The 16,420-nt window shown below is 39.9% G+C and overlaps 1 protein-coding gene across 6 annotated transcripts in view; it reads right to left on the reverse strand.

Annotated features, from left to right (window-relative positions):
• Positions 1 to 2,815: 2,815 nt before the first annotated feature.
• The window catches only part of ntrk3b (neurotrophic tyrosine kinase, receptor, type 3b), a 167,786-nt gene continuing 154,181 nt past the window's right edge, over positions 2,816 to 16,420 (reverse strand). For all 6 annotated transcript variants that reach the window (XM_034571640.1, XM_034571629.1, XM_034571651.1 and 3 more), the window contains 2 exons: positions 10,646 to 10,804; positions 2,816 to 6,985 (listed from right to left, as the gene is read on the reverse strand). In XM_034571640.1, the coding sequence (XP_034427531.1) occupies positions 6,800 to 6,985; positions 10,646 to 10,804 (345 nt within the window). In that variant the 3' untranslated portion in view covers positions 2,816 to 6,799. The remainder of the gene's footprint in view (positions 6,986 to 10,645; positions 10,805 to 16,420) is intronic.

Raw genomic sequence — 16,420 nt, forward strand, 5'->3', positions numbered from 1 at the left:
TAACTCGTTAATTATCGTACAGCAGGAACAACCCACTGCTTCAGGTTATGATTTTGACCTCTTAGATGAAGTGATTAACATGTCTGTACTCTGCATTATGAAGGAACAACACTTTTCTGTACAGTCTCCGATGCAACGAGCGTTCAACTTCAACTCTAATTAAACCAAGTGGATAAACTATCATTGTGATTCTATTTCACACCTATCACAGGCCTAAAAAATGCAGTGGATAATTATCAGCTGTAAGATGAAGTAAGTATGATTTACAGTTGATGTCCTGAAACTCTCCTCGAAGTTCCACCTGACACACTTGAAGCATGTATATAAAATAACAAAAATACAGATAAAAAGTCAGACCAGAGACTATGAAACTACTTTAAAAGTTAAATCATCTCCTCTCAGACTTTGGTTGTCTCACTTACATCAGCAGTGTATTTAATTAAACAAATCTACCCTAAACATTTTATATAAGCCGTATTGTGTGATGCCTACAACACTGAAACATCAAATGTCTCTGTCCAGGAGTTTAGTGGGAAGTGATGCCAGACTTTTGTACTCGATGTGGTAGATACAATTATAAACTACTATTTCAAAGAGAACCAATTGTTGGAGATTGAATGGATTCCACTCACAGCTACAGTGTGTGTTTGTGTGTGTGTGTGTGTGTGTGTAACTGTACTCCTGTGACTTTTAGTTAAAGTGCTTGTTTACGTTTTGTCTTCTGTGAGTCCATTTGTCAAGCTGATATTACAGCTGATGTTACATTCGGAGCACACAGAGGTTGAAACTAGACACTTGCGGCGTTCAAGATTAAACCACAATTATGAGCATACACACACACACACACACACACACACCCAGAAACCTAAGCTCACACATACAGAGTGAAACCTAACACACACAACACTGTGTAATTGTAAATCAATAAACAATTACAGTAGTACCATCATAGCACACTGCTTACTGACCTCAAATCCCTCGCCGCCGACTGTGTCTCCATCTTCCAATTGTTTGTTAGATTGCTGCTAAAACGCTGAGGAGACGACTGTCACCTCATGTGTGGACATTGATAAAACTAAACATGTTTGTTGTTCATTGACAGACTGTGGTGGTGTTTACATGTCATGTTAACTGCAGAACATATGTTCATATACATGGGCACAAATAATATAAAGTTCAAATTATCATGCTCCTCACCTGAGGGGATTTCATGTGAAGTTTTTCTTTTCTTTCACGAGGGACATGTGACTCACTTCAGAGCAAGAAGCTCAATCTGCAGTTGTTCTTCTGCTTAGTTACATATTTGTTATGTAATGATTTCATTGCTGATTGTCTGTCTTTTAGCAGGATTACGCAAAAACTACAGAACTGATTTTTATTGAAACTTGGTAGAAGGACCCATTAACTTTTGGAGTGGATTTGATCAAGGGGGCAGAGAGACGGAGAAACCGTCTTTTTTCCATTTTTTATTAAAGGGATAGTTCACTGAAAAAATGGAAATTCACTCATTATCTACTCACCACTGTGCCGATGGAGGGGTGGGTGAAGTGTTTGAATCCACAAAACACTTCTGGAGTCTCAGGGGTAAACAGAGATACAGCCAAATCCAATACAATTGAAGTAAATGGTGACCACTTCTTCAAACGTAAAAAAACATTTAATGCCTCAATACTGCTCCTGTGGTGTCATCCAAGTGTCCTAAGCCCCGACATTCATATTTGGAGTCATTTACACTGTGTTTTTAGCCTAAACTGTTATCCTCCTCTGGAGCCATGTTCACGTTTGCACGCACACAAGCTCTTGCTCAAGGGTACGCCTGGAGTGCGCGGTAGCATTGCTAGTTCCTGTAGCATCGCTACTTTCGGTAGAGGACACTTAAAACATAGTGTAAATGATGTGACCAGTTACTTCCATTGTATTGAATTTGTTGTTTACCCCTGAAACTCCAAAAGTGTTTTGTGGACTCAAACACTTCACCCACCCCTCCGTCGGCATAGTGGTGATGATAGATGATGTGTGAATTTTCATTTTTCGGTGAACTATACCTTTAACTTATGAATTAATAATGCAAAGATCTTTAAATGAAAACAAGCCCTAATGTAGAGCACTAAGATCAAGTGAAAATGTAAGCAGAATGCAGAAAATGTCTGTATATATCTGATCTGAATGTATGTATATGCAATACAGTGATAAACTGGCCTATCAGCCATGTTGGAGGTATGATTATATGGATTGACAGTGTTTCTAAGACAAATGCAAAAACACAGGTTAGGGGTAGTTAAATCCTCCTCTAAAGAGATGCATGATGCTGCGCTGTTCCCTCTATTGCCTAAATGTTTGTTCTACGAATATCTGCATATTAATAGCTACAGAGAGCTTTCCAGGGATATAAATGAAATGATCGATGAAACATCTCAACCTCCCACAACAATAAACACTTCACTTTTCTAAATTCTGTTAATAAACCCTGCTCTGAGCTTTGGGACAACAGTGAACTGATGTAAACTGGAGGGAACACGTTGCCTTGGAGTTAGTGATGTAAAGTGGCTATGGGCTACACTTTGAGTGCACTTGGCTCCTGCTTGCACTGTAACCATGGATACACAGACATAAATTAACTAAATACTGAGGAGAAAATCATCAGATGATGATTAGGTAACAGCTTATCCTTATAAAAAGGTGCTTTTATGGTTTCTAAGCGGATTTGTTGAATTTTACCAAAGATGAAATGTGCCTATTTTGAAAATATGTGTGAAAAAAACCCACATTTGTAGAAGTGCATTGATTGGGCCACAGAAACAAACAAAATATGGTCTTTCATACTGTGGCATTATATTAAGAAAAGCTTGTCCTGCTGAAGCAGAAAAACACAAAATCTATACAAACTCCACAGCCACTGATCTGTAGCCAGTCGTGACCTCGGTCATAAAAGAATCATCTTCTTCCATCTCTTCAGGAGCGGATAGAAGAAAAGCAGACAACACACTGAACACATGCTGTTCAGCTCTCTGAGAGATTTAGATGAAGACAAGATTTAGTCAAATTCACACATCTTTATAAGACAGGACAAAATGGAAAAGGAGATCGTCGGATTGTTTGAAGACATTTTCTTAAGAGAGTCACATTAATACAAAGATCTATCATGGAATACCAGTATTTTATATACTGCAATTGTTATACCACATTTTTATATTCTGTAACATGTGTACATTGTAATATGCCAACTTTGCTTCAAAAAGTGTTCAGTTAGTTCATCCAAGAAAGAAAAAAAGAAAGAATGTTCTAAACAATATTCAACTCACCATGAAAGGATTACAATACCCTGCAAATGCTCACAGTCTGTGTCATAATGTCTTTAAGCATTTATCTTTACCACAAGAGAATACACAAAAACTCAATGCTTTGGGTAACTCATTGGATTTGATCCTGCCTTTCATATAAAACACTTGAAATAACTGAATGCTCATTAATGATTTACATAGTCCCAAGGGGGAACAGAGACAACACTGTGATACTGTGAGAATCCATGTCAAGATAATAGGGAAGAGATGTGAAGAGTTCCACTTCAAAACATTAGATATCCAGATACATCATAAAATAATTGTTTTGCCTGAGGTTTGTAATTCATGTCAGAGAAATCTATAAGATCCCCTCTGTAAAAATTAACTAATTTTGTTGACGGAGCACTTAATGACCAATGGTTCGTTGAAACTAATAACATTTGGTTTTACTTTTTGGATAATCTTTTTTTTCCAGTTAAGCTTTTTTTTTTGGGGGGGGGGGGGGGGGGGGGTCATGCTTTTCTGTCACATTTTGGAACAAAACTCTTCATGTTTTCCAGTTCAGAATTAATGGAATACGCACAGCAACACAATTAGCTGATCCACTTCAGTAATTATTATTTTTGATGTACCGTCCATAAATTAACAAGAGTATCTACCTGCTTCAGTGGCGCCTCTCTGGTTTAACAGAAGAGGTTTTTATCAAAGCAAAGGATGGGCGTGAAACCTCATCATCGCTAAACATGCAAAGGCCACGAGTGCGAGGAAGAAAACGTGTGAATGTGAGTCACGTACAGTTAATAAAGATTATATGGGTAATAAAATAAAGTAATGTTTTCATTTAGTTGTTTGAAATGAAATGTGAGAAAGGAAGCCTTTGTTTTTCTTTTCATGGATTGTGAATTGGCAGGATACTGATGATAACCAATCAAGCAATAGTTCAACATTATGGAAAATACATCATTTAGTTTTGTCGCCAAAAGTTCAATGAGAAAAACAACACTACTCTAATGGCTGTGGGGTAAATAAGAATTCCTAGTAGCTGCTTAGCTGAGGACAGACTGGAAACAAGGGGACAGTAAACCTGCCTCTGTCCGAATGCTAACATTAGCCTGTTAGCATGGCTAAAACTCACTGATTTACATCTTGTTTATTTAGGGAGAAAGTCGGCAGCCTTGTGGTGACATTGTTACTTTTAAAACTTTTTACATTTAGGTGGTTGTAGGTCAAACAAACAGAATATAGAGAGCTGAGGCTAACTCGCAATCATATCAGGGCTAGTCTGACTCAACCCATTGACACTGGATATAAACCAGTTTCTCACGCAGCATTCTTCTTTACTTCCATTTTCAATCTGTTACCAATGTCAAAATCCATTTCACTATACGAAACAACCTCAACATTCAAGCAAACAACCTATAAGCTGAAAATGCCCTATAGGTTTTTAGCTAGTTTCATAAATATTTGGATTGTCCAATTACGCAGACAACATTCGCCTTTTACTTTTTTGTGTGCACTCCCCGTGTGGAAATGTTCCACAAGAACAACCTCTCCTTCCTCACACTATTTTTCAGGGACACTGTCACTGCATCCTGGGCTCAGCAGCACCCAAGACACTTGTGATTATGACTGTTTTTTCCCCCAAGAGCAGAATGATAATGGTACGGCCCAGACCTATTTTCACAGTGCTGTGTCAGCACTGTGAAAATAGGTCTGGCGAAGCAGGACTATGTTCGAGCTAACCTCTGTTCCATTAGCTTCTGTAACTCAATCTAGTTTCTGTCTTTCTGAAAAACACAATGAAGCCTGTGGTAACGGTCTATAGATAAATCATTGTCTACCACAGCCGTGGCTGTTAGAAGTTCAAGCCTTTGTAATTTCAACAAACTCCATGATTTCATCCCTATCAATTTTATTCACCAGCTGAGGCTGCTCAACTCACCCATGGACTTTTGGGAAATGATGTTGGGGTTGAGGCTCTGTTCAAATCCAGGTCATTTGCCTTGTCATAAATGTGTGTACATTTGAAAGATGTGTTCTTACTTCTGGATCAGAGCCTGGAAACTGTGATTTCCCCTCAGCTCTCGCAACCTGCTGATGTTAAAGGTGCTTTAGAGGTGTTGGTAGGCAGATTTTCTTCCCTTTGAAAGGAGCCAGACGAGCTGTTTCCCTGCTCCCAGACTTTATGCGAAGGTAAGCTAACTCCTGGCTGTAGCTTCATATTGAGCTGACAGATTATAGGAGCAGTATCCAACTCTCAGCGAGAGAGTAAATAATTGCATTTTCTCAAAATGTCGAACCTTTTCTTTCTCTTACAGATTTCCGTAGCCTGTGTATGCAGGGCGCACACCTGTGCCTCACAAATGATTTATAATCTCAGTTACAAAAATGTTTTCTTTAGAGTGGAAAAGCAGTTTTACACCATAAAGCCTGAAAAATGACAGGATAGTTTCTCAAAGCGTGTGTATGTGTTGTGGGCTGTGGTGTAAATGAACTGGAAAAAGTGAGCATGAGGTTTCCTAACCTCTTTGGAAAAGTGTCGTGTTGAACCATGGCTCCAAGTCGTCCCTGTTCTCCAAAGTCTGTGATTCAGCGTCAGTGGGCTTTTCAAAATCTATTCACCTTCAGCACGTACGACAACTTACCAGCACTGACACAGGTAACTGCCGAGAGAAATCTCCTCTAGTGTAAGATGAAAACAATTACCATAGCTTTAAACTTTAGCCACCCAGATCACAGTCAGAAAAAGAACTAAAATAACGTCCGAAAAAATAAGTTAACATAATTTTGACACATAGAATTTTACAATATGTACATTATATTTAAATTAAAATAGATTTGTCAGTTGTCTGATTGGGTAGGTCCTTTACGGAGTGCTCCTTTTTTTCAAACCATCCAGTGTAATTCCACAGAAGCAGAGTTCCCATTAAAAGCTCAGCCGGCCAATCAGAGTGCAAGTAAGGCTTCCATCATCAAGTCCCTGCCAATAGTTGGTCAGTGGCGTCTTCGGACAGGGCCGAGCCCTTAGCAACAAACATGATAGACCCTCCAACACCTTGACAAAAAGAAATAAATATAAAATATATGTAATATTTCTATATATATATTCATAAAACCAAACCCAGGATAGATTTTAACTCTGATGTGTTCTCTCTATAGTAGAATCAAACTGTGGCCATTTTCCTATTGCCAGTCTACATTGCTTCCCTTTTGTCTCCATTTTTGTGTATTTTTGCAGTTTTTTGAGGGGAAAAAAAGTTTTCTTCAAACCTGTACATCTTATACGCAAGTAAACAAAATGTAAAAGTGCGTGTTTTTTTTTGTTATTTTTTTGAATACGTTTTATCCACTATATCCAAAAGTGTTGCAGGCACTTAAGTCCTTCCCAAACATTGTAGATGTTTTTTCGACAGTGGAGCAGGTTGGTTTGGTTATTCCTGGGTTCGTGTGTGTCGGTCTGTCCGTATGTCTCTGTCCATCTGTCTGTCTGGCGAGGAACGGGCCATCCGCGGCTGCTGCTAGCCCAGGATGTCCAGGTAGACCGGCGTGGCTTTTCCCATGGCGAACAGGACCTTCTGAATGTCCTTAATGTTCAGTCGCTGCTGCGGTTCCCTCTGCCAGCAGCCCAGCATGATGTCATACACCTCCTTAGGACAAATCCGTGCCCTCTCCAGAACCCGACCCTGGGTTATGCACTCAATAACCTGCAGAGGAGAGAGGGCAGTGGAGTGAGACAGACGATTTTCACTGACTGATTGCTTTGGTTTGCTCATAATGAGAAAGCGGTGACACTGAGGAGACTGTCCTCTGAGCTTTGAACTAATGAAACTGAGATGAAAGAAATAAACAGAATGCATTCAGTCTTAAATCTGTGCAATGTTAAGGCAAAACAAGATTTTTCTCCCTGTCCCACAACACAAAATAACAATAACAGTGATTATATGTGAGGATGGAGGTTTAAGATGTTGCTAATAAGGTAATTGATCTGTCGGACTTGAGCACTTATCAGCTAAGTAACTCACTGCTGTTGTGACAGTTTGACTGCATTACTTGTGTCATTTACAGGCCATGGTCTCTTAGGAGAATGGACATGGGTTTATTTGTTTGTAAGGACGATGGCTGCACAAAAAATGCACGGAAAAAAATGTACAATTTTGTGTATACAATAAATCAATGTATACAGTATAGACAGTACATAGATACTGACATTAGCTTGAATGTGTAATTCTTTTTTTACGTGTTTAATTTTTTAGGTTGCACAATAATTACAAAGTCAACTGAAAAGGAAAAACAGCCACAAACTATGGTGCTTTGCAATTTCATGCTCTTGTGATCTAGCAGCACAACAACACAGAACAAAGCATATCGGTTGCTATCTGAAGCCTAATTTCTGGAAAGACTGTACAACAAACCTAATCCGTGTTTAAATAAACATGACCTTACTGTTGTTTACACTCAAAGACTGTCAACCAAACTGAAACTACACAAAATATTAAAACAAACCTGTGAGGAATCATTGTTTCGTCTCTTTACCAAGGTAAACCACCTACTCTTTTGTTCAATTGTTATATTCAGTCAGTCGTATAGACAGGCTGGCTCCAGACTGAGCTGTTAGAGGATCAACTCTTGCAAAGTAACCTGGAGGCTCTTTGCATAAATCCGCAGGTCGCAAACATTACATTCGACCGATGGTAAAGGCTGCAGCCGACAGAATACTCAGGCGACTCCGGGAACAAACACGACTTAGGGGGAAATCCAGCTCTTTTACTGCAGCACTGATTTTGTTAGCTGCGGAAAACTTTTCTGATCATTTCACAACTCACCAGGTGACAGGGCTGTGGTTATAGATTATGTGGGCAATTTATTTTCCTGCACTTTCTATTACAGTGTTGCACAATTATAATTACCTCCTCTGACACTACCTACCATTTCCAGTCAGTCATCAAATTAAAAGGTGCTGACGTAGGGTTGAGATTAAAACAAATAATGAGCATTTCCAATCATTGTACTAACTCATTCAGCATGTGATGTTGGTCCATGTACGTCATGATCTGTAGAGTTTTCTCTTTAATTTTGTCTTTATTGACGTAGGCTTTACTTCTTCTTTTTCGTGGCCCCACACTTGTATATAATAATAATGTTAATGTAAAATAAACTTTTTTCCTTCATATATTTAATCTAAAAGTGAGAGAGATATTGAAGGCATCATCCTTTGGCACATCTGATGATGGTGACAAAAAACGGTAAAAAGATCATAATAAATTAGACCAAATATACAGCTTGTTTTATATTACATGTTACCATTTGCTTTTCTTTGTCATTCACAGATACTACTAGTGATACAGTTAGACCCTGGAAAGGTCTTACTCCCTGCTTCAACATAGTAAAATATACTGTGAGCACCAAACACAGATACGGAGTATTTGAAAACAGATGAGGTCTGTGAGACTCTAAAAGGTATTATTTTCTGTAGCTGACTTTAGAAACACAAAATCACTTCTGTGTCTCCAGGACCTCAAACAGATTATTAGGATTACATTACTTGATTTTAAACCAGTATGGCTCACTTCAGTTTCTACTTTGTCCATATAGAAACCCTATTTTGTGTGACGTCTGCTGAATGTGATCATGGAAACACTTAGTTGAAAGACTGACATCAAAATGGTGACCACTGGATAAACTGGTGCAAGTATAAATATAAGCTACTGATTATGTGAACGTTGGCCATCAAGGATTTTAAGACCAGAAGTGCCGATAGCTTGAGGGTTCACGATCAAGAGTATGTGTATGAAATGTCTATAAAACTGCAAATATCATTACTGTTGCAGATAGACAAGGGAAAAGACAGACAAGGTTGTGAATTGTCACCCTCGTCATACGATCACAAAACACAGCTCGACTCCAGACCTCTCACCTAACAACAGCTCAAATGGACGCTGAGCACTGAGCTGCAGGCACATGTGACAGACTGGATTGTGATCCGCTGTGACTGAGGAGTCCCAGGCAGGAGATGCAACATCTTTTACTACAACTACAAATACAATATGTGAACATATACCACATAGCTTTCTCTCCTTGTTTCCCCTGAATGGCTTTGAGATTATTACATTTTATCTTTCTCTACCTGTCTCCCAGTGTCACGTATATATTCTGAATCAGCTTGTTCCAGCTCAAAGTGAAATACACAAACCTCCACTCCACGTTTTTATGGCTGTGCTGTTATGTTCTCCATGTCTAACACATCATTTTATACAAGTTTCCCCCATAATTCACACATCTCATATCTTTGGAACCTCCAGTGAAATCTAGTGAGGTGTTGTCGGTTTGAACAGAGTCTGGAAACATAGCAGTTTGCCTGTAAAAGTCAACCGTGCAGCTCTGTGCAGGAGAATGTGGGGACAGAGCCTGGAGGAGAACCTGGCTCGTTTGTTTTGACAGTTTCCACGTAATAATTTATGATCGTCACAGACGCCTTTTTATAATGCTTAGAGTAATGTGTAACTTAGTAATATGATGATAATAAGCACAATATTCCAATGTAAAGCAACCTGGAGACAAACTGACATTGGATAAACAGATGGTGGATCTACCCTTCTGACAAAGTACTGTTCACAGCGTCATAACGTTTTAGTAAAGTCACTTCATCAGCAAGGTTTCATTTAAAATTTCCCAAAACTCCTCGTCCTCACGATTCATATAAATGTGGAAATGTTCATTTGTGTCATCCCCGTGAACATATTGATGTTTCAATTGAAATACGCAAAGGTGCTGTGTGTGCCACATGCCAGGTTATTGTTTTAGGTCAATTTAATTTTCTCAATATGCCCGCTTTACAAGAGTAATCCTAATTCAATTTTATTGATTCAAAGCAGAGCCTCCAATGAAAAAACAAACCAATCATGGCGGTTATGTAACACAGCATCTTGTCTGAAGGCTAAGCAGAAGCAATTTATCACCTCGTAGGGCCAGCATGAGCTTCGGAGAGGGAAGAGAGACAACACGATGGTGGTATGAGATCCAGAATGGAGACATTCGTTTAAATCTACGATTAAAAAGCTTGCGCTTTCAATTCCGCTGAAGCAAGGGGGAGTATTTCCTCACCCCAGATGCTCAATGAGGGAGGACCAATCTGCTCAGTTACATCCTACTTCTTTCATTCTTTAATAAGGCAATGTTAAATATACCATCTGTAGGTGTTTGCAATTAACACCTTTACTTGACATTTCGAAATGGAAAATAAGATTCCAATATTTCCCAGTGGATAATCTGGAGCAATACCTTTTCACTATGTGCGTGACGGCCTGCAGCACAGCCTTTCATATATGTATAATGTTTATGAACAACATGCTTCAGGCTCTTTGTACCTCGTTGTTACCCAGCTGAAACCAAGGCTGCTTCCCATAAGTAAAGATCTCCCACAGGATGACTCCAAAGCTCCAGACGTCGCTTTCCGTGGAGAATTTCCGGTACATGATGCTCTCTGGAGGCATCCAGCGAATAGGTAGCATGGTGTGTCCTCCAACCTGAGGACGAGAGAAGAGAGGATGGAGTTCAAAACACAGATTAGGAAATGTAGTCATCAACACAACTCCCAGGCGTCTGGGGATTAACTGTCCTCATATGTAACTGATACAATAGGCTTAGCGTCTCATAAATGTATGCTGCGCTGCTGGATGGAGACACTTATGCGACACAGGAAAACGCTGACTTATCTACCCGCACTGTATGTATTGAATCATGGGATGTGAAATTCCTCAGGTTATGGAATTAAAGCGTCCCTTTGTTCTTTATGAAAACAGCAATCTGTGGTCGCTTCTCTGCAGACGTATCAGGCATCAGACGGAGGATCAAAAGCTTTCAGAGCATGGAATTGAATATATTCTAATTAGTTTTAATGTAAGACGCCTTCAGAGAAGGGGTTAAGAAAACAGCTCAATGGACTGTATGCTCACATGCACTATCATGGTAAAAGAGTTCAAATAGCTGCTAATGTAAATGCCTGATTTCTGTTTTTATCGCTCACCTTGTGCATTCAAAAGCATGTTTGCACTAAGTGAGGTAACCGCCGAGGCACCGGAGATCTCAACAGGAAGCTCTTTACAGTCTGCAAACCAGCAGAACATGAAATGAAGTCCCTTCACTGTAAACCCAATGAGGCTGGATATTAATCAATTAAACAATCATCCATTAATCTTCCTTGCTCTCAGCTTCCATTAGCAGACATTGTTTTAAAATCTATTACATCTATTTCCCATTCACGTCAGTGGCGCTGATCAGCTGGACATGACTGATGTCGGAAAGAGCAGAAACGTATTGCAAGTTTCAGCTCAGGAGCCTCACACAGTTTTAATTAATGTGATAATGAAGTTCAGGAGTCAAAGTTCACTATTGACATATCATGTTATTAACATGCTGCTGTGATTTGATGTGGAGGCTGCTGGTGCCAGAGACACTGGAAGCTTCCCCTTGTCTCTGCCAACTGTCGCTGTACCTATTTTCTGTCCTAATAGAATTACACAAGAGAACATCTTAATTTAAGGGCCACTTACAAACGAACCTTCATCTGTTTAACTGTAAAATCCTCATAAACAATATACAACCATCTGTTATAGAACGGAGACTGTACAGTATAAACTGTATATGTAAAAATGCAGTGGTAACCAAAATAAATTGGTACAATTAAAAAAAAAGCAAATACATTGAAATTTCATAAACAGATAATCAGATTTGAAACACAGAATGCAATCTAATACAAGGCAGGCTACAAACAAATAATACAAAATATATTTTTAATATGAATGGGATATATTTAACACTGGAGATATAACACAAGACACCACTTATAGTATGGCATTTGTTTTCCTATCACTCGCTGTTGTCATCACTTATCTGTCATCTAGTTCCCCTTTTCACCTTGCTATAGGCTAATCTTAATATTTTTTCCATCCATCCACACATCCGAGCTCATTCTCTGTACATTAGGACCAAACCAAACCAAATGCAGAGTCCCACACCGTGAGCTCTGACATCATGATTAGGAGGACGCCCTCTTAGCTCGAGGCTGCACTTCTGGGTTACAACACAATAATTTCATTCATTCAATCATAAGCTCTTCTCCCAAATCAATTAACCAGCTCCAACATCTGTGTGTCTTCAGCTATGAGGCATTTCAAAGAATTGATTTTTTTAAAAACCACTAAAATCATACTAATTACCTCCTAGTTGCATAGTGCACTCATTTAAAATGATCCTTTGAAAGTCAAATACAGTCTCGTCGTGTCAGCTTGATGCGGAAGATTCAAATTCTGGATGTTTTAATGAAACATGAGATTTGTCAAACTGTCAAAAGGCTGCTCCTTCCTGGGCATTTATGAAGAACCTTCTCCTGTTTGTTCACTTCACTAAATCTAGTTGTTGAGTATGAGGCCTTTGTTCCTTTGGCTGTACTTGTCCTGTCTGTGACCTTCTCTGATGCCCTGGACTGTACTTGTGACAGCAATTCGTAATTTATCTAGGTGGCATCACTAAAATTTAAAGGAGATGTATTATGCTCATATTCAGCTTGATAATTTTAATTTGGGTTATTACATGATAAGGTTTTCATGCTCTAATATTCAGTAGACACGTCAATTTCCTCATATCATCCATTCCTGCAGCTCCTCTTTTCAGCCTCTGTCTGAAACACTTGGTTTTAGCTCGTGTCTCTTTAAGGCTCCCCTCCTGATAGAACCTGGTCTGCTTTGATTGGCCAGCTGGCCCACTCTGTTGTGACTGGTCAACCACTTCCAGCACGAGTAGGAAGTGTCGGCCTCTGCCTTTGCTTTGTTAGGAAGTGTGCAAGGCAAGTCGCTGTAACATGAGATATGAAAATGTGGGGCATCATGATGTCACACCTACTGATGACGATGGTCTTTTTAAATTGAAAGACCTTTTACATACACAAAGAAAAAACTGTAAAAGCATAATGTGCAGCTTTTAAAAGAAACACTTTTATGCTCACATCAGCTTGTGGTTAGAGTTGGCAAACGTTGGATCGATATCATTGTGTATGTGACATTTTTGCATCAGTTTGCTGACTATGTGCTTGTCACTATTTGCGCTACAGTCACACAACATTCCAGTCATGTCGCTTTATGATGATGTCTTTAAAACTACTGACTTGACAAAGTTAGGGCATGAAAGAAAAAACAACTCAGTATTCACCACAGTGCACACAGTGGCATGCAGGAGTCAGCCCATGGTCAGCTGAAATGTACACTGAAAAGAGGAGCTTTAAATAACTATGAGGTGCTGGTGTTACTACAAAACTCAGAAAACCAATGACAGGACCTTGAAGAAGTCATATATTCTTCATAAACCTTATCCCACAAGGCAAATGTTCTTTAAAGAACCCTGTCATCTCACATAGCAAAACCACAAGACACTTCATACCCTGTGGATATTGAATCTTCACTATGTTTCTTGGTGTTTTGTGCCACTTTGGACCTCGGAGCTCCTCGGTGTGAAACTTTGTCTTGAGTGTCTGGAACAAGTCGATAACTGGGGTGTGGCATTGGGTGTTTACTGCACATTGTTATCATGAGGCTGTATGCCTTCCTTACATTAAACACAAATCGATATTTGTCCACATGGCCTGGAGTTCAACAAGACCATTAGAGATGGTTTTCTACCAGAACACCTATATGCTGACTGTGGTTCAAAATCACACTCCATTAACCTCCTTTTCACTTCCAGACCTCCCTCACTAAAAACACTTTTTATTTCTCTTTCATCTATTTTAACAAGTAATGATGTGAGCTGGAATAATAAAAACAACAAAAGTGTTGCACAAAAATTGTCTTTAAACATGAAACAACTAGAATAGCACTTAGGACAGTAAAGGACATTCCTACGCCAAGACCCAACAGGCCCCTTGTGAAACCACATTTAAATTCATTTGATTAGACATGCTAATACATATTAGTCCTCTAAACAGGGCTGATTTAACTTTTTAAATAAGAGATTTGGAAAAAATTGTAAAAAACGCCCTATCTCACAATGTTAAAGAAGTGATTAAAACTTCCTGGATCTGCACCATAATTGAAGTCAGTTCTTTCCTGACCCACACCACATCTCTCCACCAAGTTTCATGGTAATCTGTCCAGTAGTTTTTGCATAATCCTGCTAACTAACAGAGAGACAAACAAAACATAACCTGCTTGACGGCAGTAATAATTAATTACTGGATTTTTAACTCTTATTTTTTACACAACACTTGCAAAGTGTTGTGTGTTGTGTTGAATCCTTTTAGTTCTTAAGCAGTGTTTCAACTTTTTAATTACATTTTTTTTTACATATACTGTAACTAAAAGTCCTGAGGGTTTGCTGAGCACACGCTTATTTTTTCGCCAAATCCTGCTTCACATTTAAACAATTAAACACATTCACACCTCAGAGCCGCCCAGTGCAACCACTGTCTTCTGTGAATCCCACCAGGGGTTAACTGCTCTTCGCAACTGCATCTCCGTGAGGTTGTAAAGTGAGGACAACACTTCTGTGCCATTTTCCCCAGATCCACATGTCACAATTCAGCTTTTCTATAATTTACCCAAGAGCATGTGAGACATTAAAATAATCTCAAACACAGAAACATCCTTTAACTCCTAATTTTTTTCGCACACTTTCCTGTCAGCACCCTCTCAGACTGAGTCCCATCCTAAACGAGTACAGTATTATCTATCGCCCTGGAAGACAGAAGACGCCGTTGGTGTTTTTCCTCAGTGGCAGGACAGATAAAATCCTAATTCAGGTTAGCTTTTCTCTACATCTCAAACACACGCGGTATTTAGTGACAGTCCCAGAGGGAATTCTGTGGCATCGAAGGAGCCTGGCAGCAGTTCTCTCTTTTGCGCTCACCTTCAACCTCATTAACTGGGGTTCCCCTGCAAGCTGATGGCTAAATGAACACTGACTTTATACACCACCTGCTCTCATTAGACATGACACGTGTTAGTACTGTACACAACATTAAGCCAATATTGATGCAGAGACCAGTCGCCCCTGTTGTGCAAAACCTCTGTGCCGAGCCAAGCTAGGTGGGCTGAGAGGGAGGTGAAGGAGTTGGTGAGGGGCTGTATACCAATCTGTCCCCCTGTGGAGCCTTATAAAGATTAAACAGAATTAATTAAGTTAGCCTGTTAGCCTAAATGACTTATCTGAGGTCCACCCTGCCCATTGTACGCAAGGCTAAACCTCATCAGATGCATGATAATGATTCCACCACCACTGTGGCGAGGGGCATTAAAGCCGCCTGACTCTCTGCTTCCCGAATGACTGCATGCTATCACCTTGGGTCTTTGTGACAAGGCCATGGCAATTAGCTTGGAACATGGGGGAAAAGGGGGAAAAAGTCTGAAGACATAATAAAAATAAAATAATTGCCCTTGTAATTATCCTCATCTTTCTCACTCAATGTCACATCGAGAAGCCGGCAATGCTCTGCGGGGAGTGAGGAATGAGTCTGGGGCTTTTTTTTGTTGCTGTGTAAACTGGATTAGTGCTCTGCCTGTCCCACCGTGGCAGGAGAGTGATTGGATTAACGGCGTGGAGAGCACAGCAGCATGGCAGGAGGATAGATTACTGGCACAGTTGGGCTCTTCGACGGGCGCTCTGGGGCCGGCAGGGAGCCCTGGGAGGCCCCAGACACCTTAAAGGGCCCAGATAACCATCTAGATACACACTTTCTCCCCCCGCTCTAACCACACTGCTATCTCTGCTCTCCCAGCTCAAACAGCAGAGAACACAAGTTCACTTTTAGAGGCTATGATGTCCATTAAGTTTATACCTGCTGCGCTGCTGCCAAGTGGAGATAAAGTGGTATCTACTCTGGCTGCTGCATGCCGGTGGGTGGTGAAACTTTCAGAATGTTTTTAAAAACACACGTACACACACACACACACACAAACACACAGCAATAATGCTATCATGCAATTTTCAATCCACACTTTCAGTCTTTAGCTCTTGTACATTACTGTGTGTGTACAGGCGGCTCCATGTTGATGACGACTGTGTAACTGCACTGTGAATGATACATTTTTAGCAGTGGAGCCCTGTGTCATGCTGTGAAATGTTGTCTCCTGGAACAGTGAGCAGCTTTCTAC

Source organism: Hippoglossus hippoglossus, chromosome 3, assembly GCF_009819705.1.
Source record: "Hippoglossus hippoglossus isolate fHipHip1 chromosome 3, fHipHip1.pri, whole genome shotgun sequence".
Lineage (NCBI taxonomy): Eukaryota > Metazoa > Chordata > Actinopteri > Pleuronectiformes > Pleuronectidae > Hippoglossus > Hippoglossus hippoglossus.